The sequence below is a fragment of the Marmota flaviventris genome, chromosome 4 (assembly GCF_047511675.1).
Source record: "Marmota flaviventris isolate mMarFla1 chromosome 4, mMarFla1.hap1, whole genome shotgun sequence".
Lineage (NCBI taxonomy): Eukaryota > Metazoa > Chordata > Mammalia > Rodentia > Sciuridae > Marmota > Marmota flaviventris.
In genome coordinates this window covers 34,616,251-34,636,584 of record NC_092501.1, presented here as the reverse complement: position 1 = coordinate 34,636,584, position 20,334 = coordinate 34,616,251, and the positions used below count along the sequence as shown (strand labels likewise).

The window sequence follows — 20,334 nt, the reverse complement described above, 5'->3', positions numbered from 1 at the left end:
ATTGGTGAGTCAGTCATAGCAGAAACAAGTAGTTATAAACCTATATTATTTTTTAAGCATAAGTCTGTACACCCTAGCCTTCAGAACACCATGACTGATTGTCTAAAATAGGTAGCTGCAATATACAAAGTGCCTTTTTATACTCTTTGTATCTCTGCTACCTCCCCACTTCCATATACCATTGGCTAGTATTTAACTCTGAACTACTGGATATCAATGATATTCTTCCTATTAAATTCTAACTCTGACTACAAGTATAACAGGCAAGCATCCAAGAGTAATAAAAGTATTCCTATAATAGTAACTAATTTTCATAACATTATTGCATTCTCTCATAAATCAAATTAGAAAGTAGGCATGCTTTTTTTCTCTCTCCATTTTTGCAGACAAGGAAGAAGAATCACTGTATAAGAGACTTGTCCCTTTATCACCAGTGACAGAGAATCACTGGCTTTGACCAGTGTCTTCTTCATTCCGAGTTTCATAGGTCATTCACTACTCAATGCTTTCCACCATCTAATTCTCTAAAATCCACATGACTTAATTAAATTTTCCATATTGCAGCCAACAACATGTAGTCTTTTGATACTTGCTGATCAAATACCAAAAAAATCGCCTAAGTGATGACAACTAGTTCCAATACTCGTGCAACCCTTGAAAGTAAACAAAACAGGCTAACCAAAGAAAGTCATGTAAGTAAAACACTGTGTCCCTATCAGAGGATATCTAACAATATTACATTTCTGAAGCATACTTGTATATAACTAACTGTAAGGCCATGAGGTTGTGAACAGTTTATATAAAGCTAACCACTTTTCAACATGTAGTTCGGAAGTAAACAGTTTATATTATTATATTAATGTTTTCAGTAGCATAGAAAACCTAATATTTCCTAACCAACTCTCTTTTAAAAAAAATTTTTTTTATTCCAAAATCAGATTAAGACACTTCAAAGAAATAAAACTTTAGACCCATATCCCTAATGAATTTAGATGCAAAAATCCTCAATAAAATTTTGGCAAATCGGATACAAAAACATATCAAAAAGATCATGCACCATGACCAAGTGGGATTCATCCCTGGGATGCAAGGCTGGTTCAATATACGGAAATCAATAAATGTAATTCACATCAATAGACTTAAAGATAAGAACCATATGATCATCTCGATAGATGCTGAAAAAGCATTCGACAGACTACAGCATCCCTTTATGTTCAAAACTCTAGAAAAATTAGGGATAACAGGAAATTGCCTCAACATGGTAAAAGCTATTTATGCTAAGCCTCAGGCCAGCATCATTCTAAATGGAGAAAAATTGAAGGCATTCCCTTTAAAATCTGGAACAAGACAGGGATGCCCTCTCTCACCACTTCTATTCAACATAGTTCTTGAAACACTAGCCAGAGCAATTAGATAGACGAAAGAAATTAAAGTCATAAATATAGGAAAAGAAGAACTTAAATTAGCACTATTTGCCGATGACATGATTCTATACCTAGCAGACCCAAAAAATTCAACCAAGAAACTTCTAGAACTAGTAAATGAATTCAGCAAAGTGGCAGGATATAAAATCAATACGAATAAATCAAAATCATTCCTGTATATAAGTGACAAATTCTCTGAAATGGAAATAAGGACAACTACTCCATTCACAATATCCTCAGAAAAAAAATAAAACCTGGGAATCAACTTAACAAAAGAGGTGAAAGAGCTATACAATGAAAACTACAGAACCCTGAAGAAAGAAATAGAAGAAGACCTTAGAAGATGGAAGGATTTACCTTGCTCATGGATTGGTAGAATTAATATTATTAAGATGGCCATATTACCAAAAGCACTTTACAGATTCAATGCAATTCCCCTCAAAATCCCAATGACATTCCTTGCAGAAATAGAAAAAGCAATCATGAAATTCATCTGGAAAAATAAGAGACCCAGAATAGCTAAAGTAATTCTAAGCAGGAAGAGTGAAATTGGTGGTATCGCGATTCCAGATTTTAAACTATACTATAGAGCAATAGTAACAAAAACAGCATGGTACTGGCACCAAAACAGGCTGGTAGACCAATGGTACAAAATAGAGGACACATAGACAAATCCACAAAATTACAACTACCTTATATTACACAAAGGTGCTAAAACCATGCAATGGAGAAAGGATAGCATCTTCAACAAACGGTGCTAGGAGAACTGGAAATCCATATGCAACAAAATGAAATTGAATCCCTTTCTCTTACCATGCACAAAAGTCAACCCAAAATGGATCAAGGAGCTAGGAATCAGACCAGAGACTCTGCATCTAATAGAAGATAAAGTTGGCCCTAATCTTCATCATGAGGGGGTAGGCCCCAAATTTCTTAATAAGATACCTATAGCACAAGAGTTAAAACCAAAAATCAACAAATGGGACGAATTCAAACTAAAAAGTTTTTTTCTCAGCAAGAGAAATAATATGTGAGGTAAATAGGGAACCTACATCCTGGGAACAAATTTTTACCCCTCAAACATCAGATAGAGCTCTAATCTCTAGAGTATACAAAGAACTCAAAAAGTTAAACAACAGGGGAGGAGCCGGGCCGCCGCCAGCGCCCGGAGCAGGCCCAGCGGCTCGCCAGCGTGGTGACCGAGTGACCCCAATTGGAGAGGGGGCGGAGCGGAGCAGCCACCCGCACCCGCAAGGTGGGCAGACCCGCGACCCAGTGGTACATGGGCGTGGTAGGAGGGGCAGGGCAGAGCCGCCGCCCGCGCTTGCAAGGTAAACAGACCTGTCACAGACTGGCGGGTCAGGCCCAGTGGCCTGCCAGTGTGGTACACACGTCACCCCAACTGGAGTAGGGGCAGAGCAGATCCTTCTCCCACGCCCGGATCAGGCCCTGCCGGTGTGGTGGCCACGTGACCCCAACTGGAGTGGGGGCGGAGCGGAACTGCCACCCGTGCCCGCAGGGTGAGCAGACCTGTGACCAACCTGCAGATCAGGCCCAGGGGTCCGCAGGCATGGTAGGAGGGGCAGGGCAGATCCGCCGCCCGTGCCTCCAAGGTAGGCAGACCTGCGACAGACCGGCGGATCAGGCCCAGGAGCCTGCCGGCGTGGTACACACACCACCCTAATTGGAGTAGGGGCAGAGCAGAGTCGCCGCCCGTGCCAGGAACAGGCCCAGCGACCTGCAGGCGGGGTAGTCACGCCACCCCAATTGGAGTAAGGGCAGAGCAGAGCCGCCACCCATGCCCGAAAGGTGGGCAGATCTGCGACCGACCAGCGGGACAGGCCCAGTGGCCTGCCGGTACGACAGATACATCACCCCATTTGGAGTAGGGGCAGAGTAGAGCCGCCGCCCGCGCCTGCAGGGTAGGCAAACCTGCAACCGACCGGCGGATCAGGCCCGGTGGCCTGCCGGCGTGGTACACTCGTCACCCCAATTGGAGTAGGGGCAGAACAGAGCCGCCGCCAGCGCCCAGAACAGGCCCAGTGACCTGCCGGCGTGGTAGCCACGACACCCCAATTGGAATAAGGAGAGAGCAGAGCCGCTGCCCGCGCCTGCAGGAAAGATACGCAAGCAGCATGAAAAGACAAGGAAAGAAAGGACCACAAGCAATGCAGGTCAACGCAACTTTAGAAGAGGTAACAGCTGCAGCAGATGGAATGTCAGATAAAGAATTCAGGATATACATGCTTCAGATGATCTGGAGTATCAAGGAAGACATTAGACAGCAAAATCAGACAATGAAAGATCACTTCGACAATGAATTACGCAAACAAATCCAGGAAGCAAAGGATCAACTATACAGGGAGATAGAGGTTATAAAAAACAAACAAACAGAAATCCTAGAAATGCAGGAAGCAATAAACCAACTTAAAAACTCAATGGAGAATACTACCAGCAGAGTAGAACACTTAGAAGATAGAACATCAGACAATGAAGACAAAGTATTTCAACTGGAAAAGAACATAGACAGCTCAGCAAGATTGTTAAGAAACCATGAGCAGAACATCCAAGAAATATGGGATAACATTAAGAGACCAAACTTAAGAGTCATTGGGATACAGGAAGGTACAGAGCTCCAAACCAAAGGAATGAGCAGTCTATTCAATGAAATAATACGAGAAAACTTCCCAGACTTGAAGAATGAGACAGAATCCCAAATCCTAGAAGCCTACAGGACGCTGAATGTGCAAAATCATAAGAGATCCACACCTAGACACATTATAATGAAGATGCCCAACATACAGAATAAGGAGAGAATTTTAAAAGCTACAAGAGAAAGGAAGCAGATTACATTTAGGGGTAAGCCAATCAGGATAACAGCTGATCTTTCAACACAGACTCTGAAAGCTAGAAGATCCTGGAATAACGTATTTCAAACACTGAAAGAAAATGGGTTCCAACCAAGAATTGTGTATCCAGCGAAATTAAGCTTCAGGATGGAAGATGAAATTAAAACCTTCCACGATAAACAAAAGTTTAAAGAATTCGCAGCTAGAAAACCATCTCTTCAAAACATCCTTGGCAAAACATTACAGGAAGAGGAAATGGAAAATAACAATGAAAACCAACAGTGGGAGGTAGGACAGTAAAGGGGGGGAAAATAATCAAAGAGGAAAACAAACCATGTTTAGTAACAGAAATAAACAAATATGGCTGGAAGAACAACCCATATCTCAATAATAACCCTAAATGTTAATGGCTTAAACTCACCAATTAAGAGACACAGGCTAGTAGAATGGATCACAAAACAAGACCCAACAATATGCTGCCTACAGGAGACGCATTTGATAGGAAAAGACATACATAGGCTGAAGGTGAAAGGTTGGGAAAAATCATATCACTCATATGGACTTCGGAAACAAGCAGGAGTGTCCATACTCATATCAAATAAAATAGATTTCAAGCCAAAGTTAATCAAAAGGGATAAAGAGGGACACTACATACTGCTTAAGGGAACCATACACCAACAAGACATAACAATCATAAATATTTATGCCCCAAAAAATGGTGCAGCTATGTTCGTCAAACAAACTCTTCTCTCAAGTTCAAGAGTCTAATAGACCACCATACCATAATCATGGGAGACTTCAACACACCTCTCTCGCCACTGGACAGATCTTCCAAACAAAAGTTGAATAAGGAAACTATAGAACTCAATAACACAATTAATAACCTAGACTTAATTGACATATATAGAGTATACCACCCAACATCAAGCAGTTATACTTTTTTCTCAGCAGCACATGGATCCTTCTCAAAAATAGATCATATATTATGTCACAGGGCAACTCTCAGACAATATAAAGGAGTAGAGATAATACCATGCATCTTATCTGATCATAATGGAATGAAACTGAAAATCAACGATAAAAGAAGGAAGGAAAAAGCATACATCACTTGGAGAATGAACAATAGGTTACTGAATGATCAATGGGTTATAGAAGACATCAAGGAGGAAATTAAAAAATTCTTAGAGATAAATGAAAACACAGACACAACATATCGGAATCTATGGGACACATTGAAAGCAGTTCTAAGAGGAAAATTCATTGCTTGGAGTTCATTCCTTAAAAAAAGAAAAAACCAACAAATAAATGATCTCATACTTCATCTCAAAATCCTTGAAAAAGAAGAGCAAAACAACAGCAAAAGAAGTAGAAGGCAATAAATAATTAAAATCAGAGCTGAAATTAATGAAATCGAAACAAAAGAAACAATTGAAAAAATTGACAAAACTAAAAGTTGGTTCTTTGAAAAAATAAACAAAATCGACAGACCCTTAGTGATGCTAGCAAAGAGAAGAAGAGAGAGAACTCAAATTACTAGCATACGGGATGAAAAAGGCAATATCACAACAGACACTTCAGAAATACAGAAGATAATCAAAAACTATTTTGAATCCTTATACTCCAATAAATTAGAAGATAGTGAAGGCATCGATAAATTTCTTAAGTCATATGATCTGCCCAGATTGAGTCAGGAGGATATAAACAACCTAAACAGACCAATATCAATTGAGGAAATAGAAGAAACCATAAAAAGACTACCAACTAAGAAAAGCCCAGGACCGGATGGGTATACAGCAGAATTTTACAAAACCTTTAAAGAAGAACTAATACCAATACTTTTCAAGCTACTTCAGGAAATAGAAAAAGAGGGAGAACTTCCAAATTCATTCTATGAGGCCAACATCACCCTGATACCTAAACCAGACAAAGACACTTCAAAGAAAGAAAACTACAGACCAATATCTCTAATGAACCTAGATGCAAAAGTCCTCAATAAAATTCTGGCGAATCGGATACAAAAACATATCAAAAAAATTGTGCACCATGATCAAGTAGGATTCATCCCTGGGATGCAAGGCTGGTTCAATATACGGAAATCAATAAATGTTATTCACCACATCAATAGACTTAAAAATAAGAACCATATGATCATCTCGATAGATGCGGAAAAAGCATTCGACAAAGTACAGCATCCCTTTATGTTCAAAACTCTAGAAAAACTAGGGATAACAGGAACATACCTCAATATTGTAAAAGCAATCTATGCTAAGCCTCAGGCTAGCATCATTCTGAATGGAGAAAAAATGAAGGCATTCCCTCTAAAATCTGGAACAAGACAGGGATGCCCTCTCTCTCCACTTCTGTTCAACATAGTTCTCGAAACACTGGCCAGAGCAATTAGACAGACGAAAGAAATTAAAGGCATAAAAATAGGAAAAGAAGAACTTAAATTATCACTATTTGCAGATGATATGATTCTATACCTAGCAGACCCAAAAGGCTCTACAAAGAAACTATTAGAGCTAATAAATGAATTCAGCAAAGTGGCAGGATATAAAATCAACACGCATAAATCAAAGGCATTCCTGTATATCAGCGACAAATCCTCTGAAATGGAAATGAGGACAACCACTCCATTCACAATATCTTCAAAAAAAAAAAAATACTTGGGAATCAACCTAACAAAAGAGGTAAAAGACTTATACAATGAAAACTACAGAACCCTAAAGAGAGAAATAGAAGAAGATCTTAGAAGATGGAAAAATATACCCTGTTCATGGATAGGCAGAACTAACATCATCAAAATGGCGATATTACCAAAAGTTCTCTATAGGTTTAATGCAATGCCAATCAAAATCCCAACGGCATTTCTTGTAGAAATAGAGAAAGCAATCATGAAATTCATATGGAAAAATAAAAGACCCAGAATAGCAAAAACAATGCTAAGCAGGAAGTGTGAATCAGGCGGTATAGCGATACCAGACTTCAAACTATACTACAGAGCAATAGTAACAAAAACAGCATGGTACTGGTACCAAAACAGGCGGGTGGACCAATGGTACAGAATAGAGGACACAGAAACCAATCCACAAAACTACAACTATCTTATATTTGATAAAGGGGCTAAAAGCATGCAATGGAGGAAGGATAGCATCTTCAACAAATGGTGCTGGGAAAACTGGAAATCCATATGCAACAAAATGAAACTGAATCCCTTTCTCTCGCCATGCACAAAAGTTAATTCAAAATGGAACAAGGAGCTTGATATCAAATCAGAGACACGCCGTCTGATAGAAGAAAAAGTTGGATACGATCTACATTCGGTGGGGTCGGGCTCCAAATTCCTCAATAGGACACCCATAGCACAAAAGTTAATAACTAGAATCAACAAATGGGACTTACTCAAACTAAAAAGTTTTTTCTCAGCAAAAGAAACAATAAGAGAGGTAAATAGGGAGCCTAAACCCTGGGAACAAATCTTTACTCTTCACACTTCAGATAGAGCCCTAATATCCAGAGTATACAAAGAACTCAAAAAATTAGACAATAAGAGAACAACCAACCCAATCAACAAATGGGCTAAGGACCTGAACAGACACTTCTCAGAGGAGGATATACAATCAATCAACAAATACATGAAAAAATGCTCACCATCTCTAGCAATCAGAGAAATGCAAATTAAAACTACTCTAAGATACCATCTCACTCCAACAGGAATGGCAGCCATTATGAAGTCAAACAACAACAAGTGCTGGCGAGGATGGGGGGCGGGGGAGGTACACTCATACATTGCTGGTGGGACTGCAAATTGTTGCAGCCAATTTGGAAAGCAGTAGGGAGATTCCTTGGAAAGCTGGGAATGGAACCACCATTTGACCCGCTATTTCCCTTCTCGGACTATACCCAAAAGACCTAAAAAGAGCATACTACAGGGACACAGCCACATCAATGTTTATAGCAGCACAATTCACAATAGCTAGAATGTGGAACCAACCTAGATGCCCTTCAATAGATGAATGGATTAAAAAAATGTGGCATTTATACACAATGGAATATTACTCAGCACTAAAAAATAACAAGATCATGGCATTTGCAGGCAAATGGATGGCATTAGAGCAGATTATGCTAAGTGAAGTTAGCCAATCCCTAAAAAACAAATGCCAAATGTCTTCTCTGATATAAGGGGGGTGACTCAAAATGGGATAGGGAGGAAGAGCATGATAAGAAGACTACCACTAAATAGGGAAGAGAGGTGAGAAGGAAAAAGAGGGAGAAGGGGAGTTGCACAGAAGATGAAAGGAGAACCTCATTGTTATACAGAATACATATATGACGTTGTGATGAGAAAAAGAAAAAAAAGTGTGTCACATTAGATTGGATAGAGAGAAAGGATGGGAGAGGAGGAGAGGAGTAGGGAGGATAGGAAGGGCAGCAGAATAGAATCGACAAGATGATTGATGTATGTACATTCCATGTATGTATTATATGTCAAAATACTTTCTGCTGTCATGTATGACAAAAAAAATAAAAATAAATCGTATGGTAAAAAAATTTTTTTTACTTATAAATGGACATATACCTTTTTTTTTTTTTAAAGTGGTGCTGAGGATTGAACCCAGTACCTCAAACATGTTAGCAAGCACTCTACCATTGAGCTATAACCACAGCCCCACCAACCCCATTTAAAAAAAATTTCTTTGTAGTTGGACAGAATGCCTTTATTTTGTTTATTTTTATGTGGTACTGAGGATCGAACCCAGTGCCTCATGCATGCTAGGCAAGTACTCTGCCACTGAGCTACAGCCCCAGCCCCTCGACCAACCCTCTTTTAAGTAGAATATAGATAATGTGACTCTGCTGGCACTCATATCAACAATGTCATAATAAGTTCTGAAACAGTTTATGAGGTTTGGTGGACCTTAAGTGGTTTTGCATTAGAGCAGTAGTTCAGAAACCAATTAGAGAAAAATCTTCAGTTTTAAAACTAGGTCATGCTATCCTTATTCAAAGGCAAGCAAAAACTAGACAATTTATATTACTTCCAGGATATATAGTTTTTAAAAAAGGAGAACAGTCAAGTGAAGTGGTACACACCTATAATCCCAGCTACTCAGGAGGCAGAAGCAGGAGGATTGCAAGTTCATGGCCAGCCTTGGCAACTTGTACATCACCAGGAGGAATCAGCCTGATAGATAATCTCTCTATATATTTATATCACTAAATTCCTTTGAGTAGAGTCCAAAGAGAACCTGATTAAAAAGTAAAAATTTTACCTGACAACACTGGTACTACAGGGAAGTTAAGGGCACAGAATAACAAAGTTAGAGTTCCAAGTCACTCTACCTCTTGGGACCTCAGTTTCCTTATTTATAAAAATGAGGTAGTTTTTAGATATAAGTAATCACTAAGGAAGTAGTTATTCCAACCTAGGGAAACCAATCAACTTCATTAGAATAAGAAAGTAAAAGATGATATAAACCACTTATGTAAAACTCAAATCTACTGTGTTGGTAGAAAATAGCAAAAAGAAAATGAAGAAGCACTGGAGTAAGGCATGGACTTAAAAAAATATAGTAAGATACTTCAGATTAGATCACTGTTTAAAACCTTTTTTTAGCTCAAAAGAGTGTGTTAAATAAGAAATAAAACTAAATCAGGCATGGTACCACACACCTGTAATCCCAGGGACTCAAGTGGCTGAGGCAAGAGGGCCACAAGTTCGAGGACAGCATCAGCAACTTAGCAAGACCCTGTCTCAAAAAAAAAAAAAAGAGCTAGAGATGTAGCTCAGTGGTAAAGCACCCTTGGGTTCTGTCCCCAAACCAGATAAATATTCTTTAAATTTTATATATATATATATATGTGTGTGTGTGTATAAAAAGTTGGTATACTATGAAATAAACTCTTCATTTTGAAGAAAAAAATCATATTTGCCAAAATAATGAATTTTCAAAAAGTCATCAGGCATGGTAGTGCATAACTATAATCCCAGAGGCTCAGGAGGGCTGAGACAGGAGAATTGCAAGTTCAAAGCCAGCCTCAGCAATTTAGTGAGGCCCTAGGCAACTTAGCAAGACTCCATCTCAAAACAAAAAAAATAACAAGGACTGGTGATGTGGCTCAGGTCATGTGCCTATGGGTTCAATACCTAGTACCAAAATAAATAAATAAATAAAAAGTCATCAGAAATATTTAAGATATTTCTCACTATTTTAGAAAAATCATTTGGAGTCTATATGCTGAAATTGAACCTAGGGCCTTTTGCATGCTAAACTCTATCACTGAGCTACACCCCAGCCCTAGAAAAATGATTCAAATAAATGCACAAACACGTAACATTCTGCATGTAAGATACTAGGTTTTATTTTTTTAACATACTTGATTATAGTTATTGATACAAACCAACTCTGATAAAATTCTAATCCAAAGCACAACTATTTATCTGCTTCTTTTTATTTTACTATTTTGTATTTTTGTATGGTGCTGAAGATTGAACCCAAGGTCTTACATAGGCTAGGCAAGCACTCTACCACTGAACTATACCCCATCTCATTATTTTCTTTTTAAGAGATAAGTTCTTAATATACTCCCAGGCTGGCTCAGAAATCCTGGGCTCAGATCACCTTCTTGCCTTAGCCTTCCTGATAGCTGGGATATCAGCATGTGCCACCAAGCCCAGATCCTCTGGTTCTAATATTGCTTCAAAACCTTAAAGTTCCATTTTAAGTAAGAAACCAAAATGTGACATACAGTGCATGTAATTCTTCCTGAGAGCAATTAAATACTGCTCAATTTTCACTCAAATCATTCTTACAAATCTTTTGACCATTTTTGCCTAGTCAATAGTACCATCAGAGATGAAGAGACAAGAGAGAAACTCAATCCAGTGCATTTGGCTCTTACTAGCATCACTGGTAAATGGTTTGCTGAGAAACAATTGGAAATCCCCATACTACTAGTCAAGATCAGGTTTGGTGATATTTTGTGGATTTAATTTCTTCCCAATCCCCTTTTCAGGAGATAATACAAAATTGATTACATTCAATAGCCAGCCACATGATACCAGCTACTGGGAAGGCTGAGACGGGGTCTTGAGTCCTCGTGTTCAAGACCAGTTTGGGCAACACAACAAGATTCCATCTTAAACCACAACAACAAAAAACAAAAAAAAAAGGAAAAGAAACTGTATTCAGATTATCCTCTGAGACTGAACTTGGGTAGACAGCATGAGAATAAAAAGAGTAATTGTTAAAATCAGTTGGCTCTGCCTACCAAATACAGCCTCCCCTGCCCTACTCCCCCCCAAAAGAAAACAAATTCTAGAAAGCAGATTCCTCCTTTCCTCTGTTTACCAAACTAATCTTATCTTGCAGTGTCTCTTCAGTTTATTAAAATAGTCCAACTTCAGAATGATGGGAAGAAATATACCTTAATATTAAAAACCCCCACTCTCGAAAGATCCCTGTGAAAATTTGGTAAGATCCTCTTCCATTAGAAACTCTCCTTTACACAACATAGAGGTTTCATGGACTTCCTTGAAATTCCAAGAAAAATCCTTGCTTTAGCCTAGAGAGGGGTGTAATCAATAATCCTATCTCCTCCTTCATGAATGGGACCCACCCTAAACATCTGAAATGTAAAGAGCAACAAAATGAAGAGTACCTAACATCTCATTTCTGTCAAATTGTCAGTTCTGTCATCTTTCAGCATGGGTCAAAGGATTTCCATTTCATTTCTCTGACCACTGAAATTGGGCCCAATCTGATCCTAGCTCCATTTCTCTTTCTTTTAAAACTGACCTAAAAGCCTACAAACAAATCAATTCATAAGTGAAGGGTAAGTGTGTGAACACACACCTTCCCCCTCACTACCCATTTCTGATCCAAGATGTCCAGGATACTGCCAACTGCTGTGGCTGTGAACTGGATCAGAAGCAAGAACAGAAATAAGGACACTCTCCATTCAACCTTTTTGTCTGGAGCACTTCCTAGATTTTTTCATTGGCATTTTCTATCAAGATACAAGACTCATTTTTCATTAAAATTGCAAGACTTTCACTTTGCTGTTTCAAATAGTGTAATTGATCTGCATTGTCTTCTTAAATAACCCAACTGGTGAAGGACACTGCAGCTTTAAATATTTCAGTGCTAGCTAGCAAATAGACTCCATTGCAATATGGCTCTGAAGGTCGTGTCCTATTGTCTCCTTTGCAAAGGAAAAAAATTCTAAATCCTTCTAGGTAACATGCGAATATTTGTCCGTAGAATTTACACTCTTCCACCTCAGTCTGGATATAGTTCTGGGTGTTTATTGGAATCTCACACTCATAATTTTCCCGGCAGGGGAAATATGCCGATTGTTATTAATGCTTCCAACACCACAGTGAGACATAAACACATGTGTTCACATTAGTTTAATTGAGCATATGCAACTATCTGAAATAGCACCACTAAAGAGTTGTTAACCTCTTTAAGAGTAAGGCCAGAGTGGTTTGGGTGTGGATGGCTTTCAGGCAGCACCCTGAGCCTAGATTGCATAACCTGAAATGTGTAGCCACTTAAAATGATAGGAATCTCAGCCTACTCATCCTGGGACTATGCCGGCACCTTGCCATACACTTGCAGCTTTATTTGTCAAAGGAGGTCAAATGAGAAGCACAATCACAGTGAAAGAGAAAATAAACTAAAAGAAAAAGGTTCTTTTCTACTCCAACAGGCACATACACAATTCCCGGAGCAGACACAACGTTCCCTCCACCTCATCTCCCCCAATCCCCGCCCCTGGGAAGTAGAACAGCCCCAGTTAAAAGGAGGCTTTGGGGGGAGCTGGACATTGCTGCCCTTTTTAAGTAAAAACGGGTGGGGCGACCAAAAGGCAGAGAAGGAGGAAGAAGAAAGGTAGGGGTAAGACGGGTGCAGGTGCACCCGAGCATTACCTGAAATGGTAACAGATTGTTACCATTATCGGTCCGGAAAGCGTTATCCTCCATCCAGGACTTGGAGGTGAGCGGAGCCGCACGAGGGAACTTGGGAGGCGCGATCACATTGCTGGAGAAGGGTTTTTTGAGCGGAGAGATGGGGTTTAGTGGGGAGGGTACCCCTACGCCCACGCCCACGCCTACGCCAACCGCTCGGCGAGGGTCCCGGCCTGCCTGCAGGCCACCCCACGGGTTGGACGGTGCGCTCCAGGCGGCGTTCACGCTTTGGTGCGTGCTCCAGCTGGATGAGGCCGACGAGGCCGCCGCTGCCGCAGCGGCGGCCGCAGCGGCAGAAGACGAGGACGGCTTGCTGGTCATGATGGGCTGGTGGCCGTAAGCCGCGGCAGCGCTTCTCTGCGCGTAGGGCGCCTGGCTAGGGCTGGCGGGCGACCGGCGCTGCTGCGGGGGCTGCGCCTGGGGTGGCTGCGCCGGCTGCGCCGGCTGCGGTGCTGGCGGCGGCTGCTGGTGGTGCTGGGTCTGCGCCAGGCCGATCTGCGGGGAGAAAGTGCCTCCGAAGACTGGGTTGACATGGTGCGGGAAGTTCTGGAAGAGCATGGTCCCGTTGACTGGGGTGATCCCCTGGAAGAAGCTGTCCTCCACCGCGTTCGTGGTGCCGGTGGACCAGGTGCTGCCGAACGACGGCGACAGCGAAGCGCCCGGCGCGGTGGGCTCCTGCGGCGGCGGCGGCGGCGGCTGCTGTGGGGGCTGATGGAAACTCAAGCCCGGCAGGAGCGGCGATTCCATCTGCATCTTGTCCGGGCCGTTGGGGGCCGGCGGGGCCGCGGCGGGGCTAAGGGCCGGCACTGCGCTACTGTCCTCCGGTTTGGGGGTCTCTGAGGAGAGGGGCGTGGACGGGGCTTCGGCTACGCTGGGCTCGGGCTGGGGCTGCTGCTGCTGCTGCCGCTGCTGCTGGGGCTGGGGCTGGGTTTTGCTTTTGTCCATCAGTAAATCATCCTGCATGGTTTGCGCAGCTGAAACGGGAAAAAGAGAGAGATGCGTTATTGTCGAAGTGATCCTTAATGCCCCTCGCTAAAGCGGGCGGTGTTTTACTTGCGAAAATCCAGTGCCACCGCTATTAGCCAATTGCAAGCAAATCCATAATCTCCCATTTAACAGGTCGGGCTGGGGAGAGGGAACACAAGCAAGGTCTCTAAAAATACTGTGAGAGCGTCTTCACCCTTTCTGATGTCTTGGTTCCTTTTCTGTATTAGTGAGAGATGTGCTTATAAGATAGAAAGACAGCAATTTCGCCACGTCTCTTTTCCCTTTACCGGAACTCAGAGCATTCACCCTGCAATGAGAAACTGATTCTGGTTCCTGTTTTTTCCCAAGCACCACCCTCCCCAAGTTATTTGCATACGTCAATAAATACTGCTGCGTCCTTCAGCAAGGTTAAAAAGACACCACACACACACACACACACACACACACACACACACACACGACCCTTTCTTCCCCCTTCCTCAGCTCGAGCACTTTAAAGAAAACGGCCGTCTTAAACCTCTTGATTAACAAACTGCTTTCTTGCCTCGATAATTGTTTCATTTAGCTACAGCGAACCAGCACGAGGGAGGAAATCCTTGGCATTTGTTAGAAGGACTCAGCTGCACAATCATTCTCTGGCCTCGCAGTAGCGGCAGCTACTCCATTTTGTTGGGAGACATTTTATAAAAATAATATATATACACACATATATATTATATCACCGCTTTTAAAAAGGTGAAACCTACTGAAACGTCTGGAAGTGCTTGCTTCTTGTTACTCTAAGGATTATGGTTTTTCTGCTTAATCTCCAATTTTCTTGTTTCCAATTCTGCCGCACAAGAGGATTTCCTGGCTTCTCAGTGCTTCAGGTCTCAACAGGAGCCTGAGAATTTCTCTGCAGAGTGGAGAAATGCTTCTAGTTGGATTTGAGGTCAGAGAGAGAGGGAAAGAGCATGGGGGGGGGGGGGGAAGGCGACTGTGAGATGGACTGGGGGCGGGGCTTTAAAAATCCGTCTGAGATTTAAGTAGACAGTCAAGATAATTCTGGGTTGCTAGATTTCATTTTTGAATCCTCCTGCTGCCTCCTTGGTCACAAGATTGGCAAATTTAGAATCCATTCTCTTATCTCTAGTATTAGCAGTGGAAGACTATGGTTTGATGACCCTGAATTACCATATGCTAGCAAAAGTGTTAAAAATAGAGGAGTACAAAGTCCCAAATTCTCATACATTGTAATTATAGTGCATTGCCACCGCTGCTTCATGTAGCCATATAAGGAGTGTATGGTATTTTCCATTTCGCATAGAATTATATTCACCTCTGTCATACAGCCTGTTTTCTTATTCAAGATGAAAATAGTAATTGCTCAAAACCAAGAGATTTCCATACATGTAGTTACCATTGAGTTAGCTTGTTCCTTTCATGTTAATTACTTTAGATATACAAATATTACAGGGATGAGACTGTGCAAACAAATATTTTGAAATGTTAAAGGAGCATATGACCAAACATATCATTATTTTTAGATGATGATTCAGTACAATTGCAACAAAGTTATTAATATATTTAATATAGTTACTTAATTAACATGTACTGGAGAACATCTTTCTTAGGACATTTGTAAAAGGGCATTTTGATACACATAGAAGCTGCCTTTGGATATCCTAATGACTAATAACTACTATAAAATGGAGATATTATTACTCAACTATTAAGTAAAAGATGTCCAACTGAGAAATTACATTAAAAGTAGCTCCACTATTTTATTAAAGACATCAAAAATGCTTAATTGGTATTTCATGTCAAAGTTTCATACACAAAAAAGTGGGCAAAAGCAAATGCTTCACAGCCACCTGATTCTTCTTTCTACTTCTCAAATCCCTGCTTCTCCCCTTCCCCTAAAAAGAATCCCAATCCAATATACCATACATCACATATTGCCAGATAATACCAATAAAACCTACTTAAAATTGCTTTTATGTTCCTCACTTCTCTTGGTCTAAAACAATGGTTTTGATCAGTATTGTAAAATACAACACAAAGAGGCAAGTGAACCTTAGATTCAGACAGCACAAAGTTCTATCACTGCCAAAGAAGATGGTCATAGAAGGAGACATTTTCATACTTGGTTTAAACAATGCTGCAGTAAATCATTATAATTCTGGTTTTTGAGCTGCTTCCAGTGAGCTAGAACTGCCTTTATAATAGCCATATCATCATATGGCTGAAATACACATTGATTATAGTTTTAATATCATCCAGCTTTTCTGGATCCAATGCTTTTTGTTAATACCTTCAGTTTAAACTACATGCTATCGATGAAAAAATTAATGCTGTATTATAGCAAAAAAAGGCAAAGAAGTAAACTGGAATAAAAATATTTCATAATTTCATTATGAAATTCAAAAACTCATTGAATTTTTGAAATGTTATACCAGGAACACATTTCTCAATACTCCTTAAAGATAAAAATTTCACTTTCTGCATAAATTCACTCTGTCAAGGTCAAGACCCACCTTTAATAAATAAGACCCTTTAAACAAAAGGTAGATTAAGATGAAATTTACAAAGTTAACATGCAATGTCTCTCAATAACTGCCTGTATAGTTTGTTTGATTTGGAGTTTATTTTGCTTATTTACAGCAAAGTCTGAGAAATAGATACCTCCTTCCCCTCCCCCACCACACACACAATAGATCGGCTTTTACATGCATTAACCCAATTTCAAGTAACAAATTTGTAGTAGCAGTTACCTTTGAGTGTCCAGTTTTTAAGGATCGATAAAATTTTAAAGTATACGGTATTTATTTTCTTCTTTCAGGTTGATTATGTGACCGCTCTGGCAAAAGCACTTTGACAACTGTAAGAAGAGAGGGCATGCGCACACAGGGAACTGTGGGGGCTGAAGTCCTTCACAAGGTACTCTGCCTGACTTCAGCACGTTCAGCCAGGAAAGGAGGAAGCCTCTAAAATGCATATTGCAAGGGAAAGAGGTTGTTCCCGGATTGCATATATCCTCCTAGCCAATCTAAATCATGAGTTGTTGAAATGAAGAGGAAGAAAAATAAACTGGTTTATCAACTTGATTTAGGAAGCCAGGTTAAAAGAGAAACTGGATTGTAGGATTCAAAATAAATATACCCGGCAGAGCTACCTTAAATGGTATTAGAATATTAATGACTGGGTAGCCAGCAATAGGCACCCTACCAGAGTAAAAGAGATTGGGGTGAGGAGGAATAAACAAGGGTGTGGGGGATGGGGAATGGTGAATACTTAAAATCTAATCATATTTAAAGGAAACATTTTTAATATAGAATGAAAAGCATCTTAATACAAAATGTGATATTAACCTCAGAGGTCAGGTAAAAATAGGTTTTAATAACAAATTTTTGACATCCACCAAAATTTCTTTTGAATTTTCAAGGTAGGCACCACTTATTTTAAGATTTTACATAATGCGCTCTAAATCAACTCACCTCCTTATTTTTACTTGTCAAAATGAAAGCTTACCTTGCATTATTCATACAATGATTAATCAAATAAAATTCAACACTTTCATACTAAAATAATATTTGTTGAAATACTAATAACTTGGCATGTTTAGTATTTCACTTCATAGGATAGTGACTTCTTTATTCAGTACAAAAAGTAGGTCGTTTCTGTTAAAAATTTTTGGTATTTTTTTGTATTTTAACCTCATGATTTTAAGGCTGAAATCTCACAATATATTAACATCAATTGTTATAATCTATAGCTTTTAAGAGCAATAGTTCAACTGCTGATTTGCTCATATAGGCAGAATATAATATTTCTTGTGGAATCTGGTTTAGTGCCATTCACCCAAGGGGTTCAGAGTAAATGTCAGCTGATGACTATGCTGATTGAACATGGAGCTGAAAATGTTAAACATCATTTTAACTGTCTTAATTTTTTATTTTCCTTCTTCACCAATTAGAACTAAAGTATTACCACAGACCACTAATTTGCCCCATTTAGTAGTCTTTGCCTCTAATATTTTTCTTTCCTGTTTGTTTGTTTTGGTACTGGGAACTGAACCCAGGGGTGCTTTATCGCTGAGCTACAACCTAAGACCTTTTTTTTTAAAAAAAAAATTCCAGTTTTTTTTGCTTCCCAGCTATGTGACCTTCGGAAAATCACCTTATCACCTCTTGAGCGATACATGCCTTGGTTTCTTCATCTGTAAAATGGGGCAAAATATTACTTTCAAGCATTGTTTGAAGAAATTAAATGAGATAAAGGCCTTGGCACATAACTGTTTCATTCCTGCCCTAAACCCTGCCACTGGTCCCAGCAGCTTCCTGCACCTGGGTCACCTTGGAACCTGTATTCAGGGTCTTGGTGTGTTGATCCCCCCAATCTTTTATTTATTTGTTTGTTTGTTTGTTTATTATTTTGAGACAGGGTTTCACTAAGGCACTTAGGGATTTGTTAAATTGCTGAGGGTGTCCTCAAACTTGTGATTCTACTGTCTCAGCCTCCTGAGCTGCTAGGATTACAGGCCAGTATGTTCCACTCTATCACTATGGGGGGCGGTGGGGGGGGACCTAACAAATCAAAGAAGAATCATTCTGAATGAATGTGCCAAAAGCTCTGTGTAAAATAACTAAACACTTACTTATTACTGTTGTGACCATAATTTATAAGCTTATATTTCCTTTTTTTTTTTTCTCTTCCTCTGTCTTCCTAAAGAAGTGTCACCCGGGGCTGGGGATGTGGCTCAAGCGGTGGCGCGCTCGCCTGGCATGCATGGGTTCGGTCCTCAGCACCACATACAATACAAAGATGTTGTATCCGCTGATAACTAAAAAATAAATATTAAAATTAAAAAAAAAAAAGAAGTGTCACCTGTAAATGTATGTGGCACATGCCTGTAATCCCAGAGACTGGGAAGGCTGAGATAGGAGGCTCACAATGCCAATGTCAGCAACTTAATGAGACCTCCAACAATTCTGCAAGAACCCTGTCTCAAATAAAAGGGCTGAGATGTAGCTCAGTGGTAAAATGCCCCTGGGTTCAATCCCCTCCACCACCATGAGGAAGAAGAAAGAAAGAAGGGAGGAAGGAACGGAGGGAGGGAGGGAGGGGGGAAGGAAGTAAAGACATCCCCTCCTCACTTGTAACAGGGAACAGAGGTGACACCTAGAATCCCAGTGATCCCACAGGCTGAGGGAGGATGATCATAGGCCTCAGCAATTTAGCAATTTAGCAAGACCCTGTCTCAAAATTTTAAAAATAAATTAAAAGAGCTGGTGGTGTAGTTCAGTGGTAGAACAATGCCCTGGGTTCAATTCCCAGCGGGGAGAGGGGGATCCTCACTTATTTTTTAATATCTATTTTTCAACTGTAGTTGGACACAATATCTTTATTTTACTTATTTATTTATTTATTTATTTTTATGTGGTGCTGAGGATTGAAACCAGGGCCCCGCATGTGCTAGGGGAGTGCTCTATCGCTGAGATACAACCCCAGCCCCCTTTCCCATCCTCACTTTTGACAAGGTGTTGGACTCACCTTGCATTCCAGAGTCTTGGAGAATCAACTCAAGGTTAATCTTATTTCTGAAGACTCTGCTAGCCTATCAAATTTCTAGTACATTTACAAGTTCTCAACATAAAGAAAAAAAAGTATCCTCATAAAATCCTAACTCTAAGAAACATGTTTTTAAAATTATTTGAAATTAATATGTCAATACTGTATCAGTAAAGCAGAAATTTGTAAGTTATTCAGATGTGCTTGAAATGGTTTACTTGAACCTCTATTAATTCACCTGAACCCAAGTGCTGGTCTACTAATAATGCATGCAATGGAGAAAGATAAGCTTTGGTCCTGACCCTTGATAAATGATAAATAATTAGCACTGCCCATACTTACTGAAGTTTTTATTGTATATGAAAATGAACTAATCTCTGTTCTGCCTTTCCTAAAATAAGCACCCTAATTTAAAATTAAAATTAAAAGAAGATAATTCCAACATATATACCAAAGTATAAATACAAACCAAGAAAACAAATTAGGGAGGGACCTTCAACAAAGACAAAAGCCCTTCTCTACTGAAATCCTGATTTTTTATCTAGCCAAG

The 20,334-nt window shown here is 40.1% G+C and overlaps 1 protein-coding gene across 6 annotated transcripts in view; it reads right to left on the bottom strand.

Annotated features, from left to right (window-relative positions):
* Positions 1-20,334, bottom strand: part of Cpeb3 (cytoplasmic polyadenylation element binding protein 3) — a 188,287-nt gene that overhangs the window by 139,907 nt on the left and 28,046 nt on the right. For 2 of the 6 annotated variants that reach the window (XM_071611090.1, XM_071611095.1), the window contains exons 1-2: positions 16,988-17,108; positions 13,209-14,221 (exon numbers count right to left, since the gene is read on the bottom strand). In XM_071611090.1, the coding sequence (XP_071467191.1) occupies positions 13,209-14,210 (1,002 nt within the window). In that variant the 5' untranslated portion in view covers positions 14,211-14,221; positions 16,988-17,108. Of the gene's footprint in view, positions 1-13,208; positions 14,222-14,427; positions 14,518-14,980; positions 15,160-16,987; positions 17,109-20,334 lie in introns of those variants that run through there. The other 4 variants (XM_071611094.1, XM_071611093.1, XM_071611091.1 and 1 more) reach the window with 3 other exon arrangements.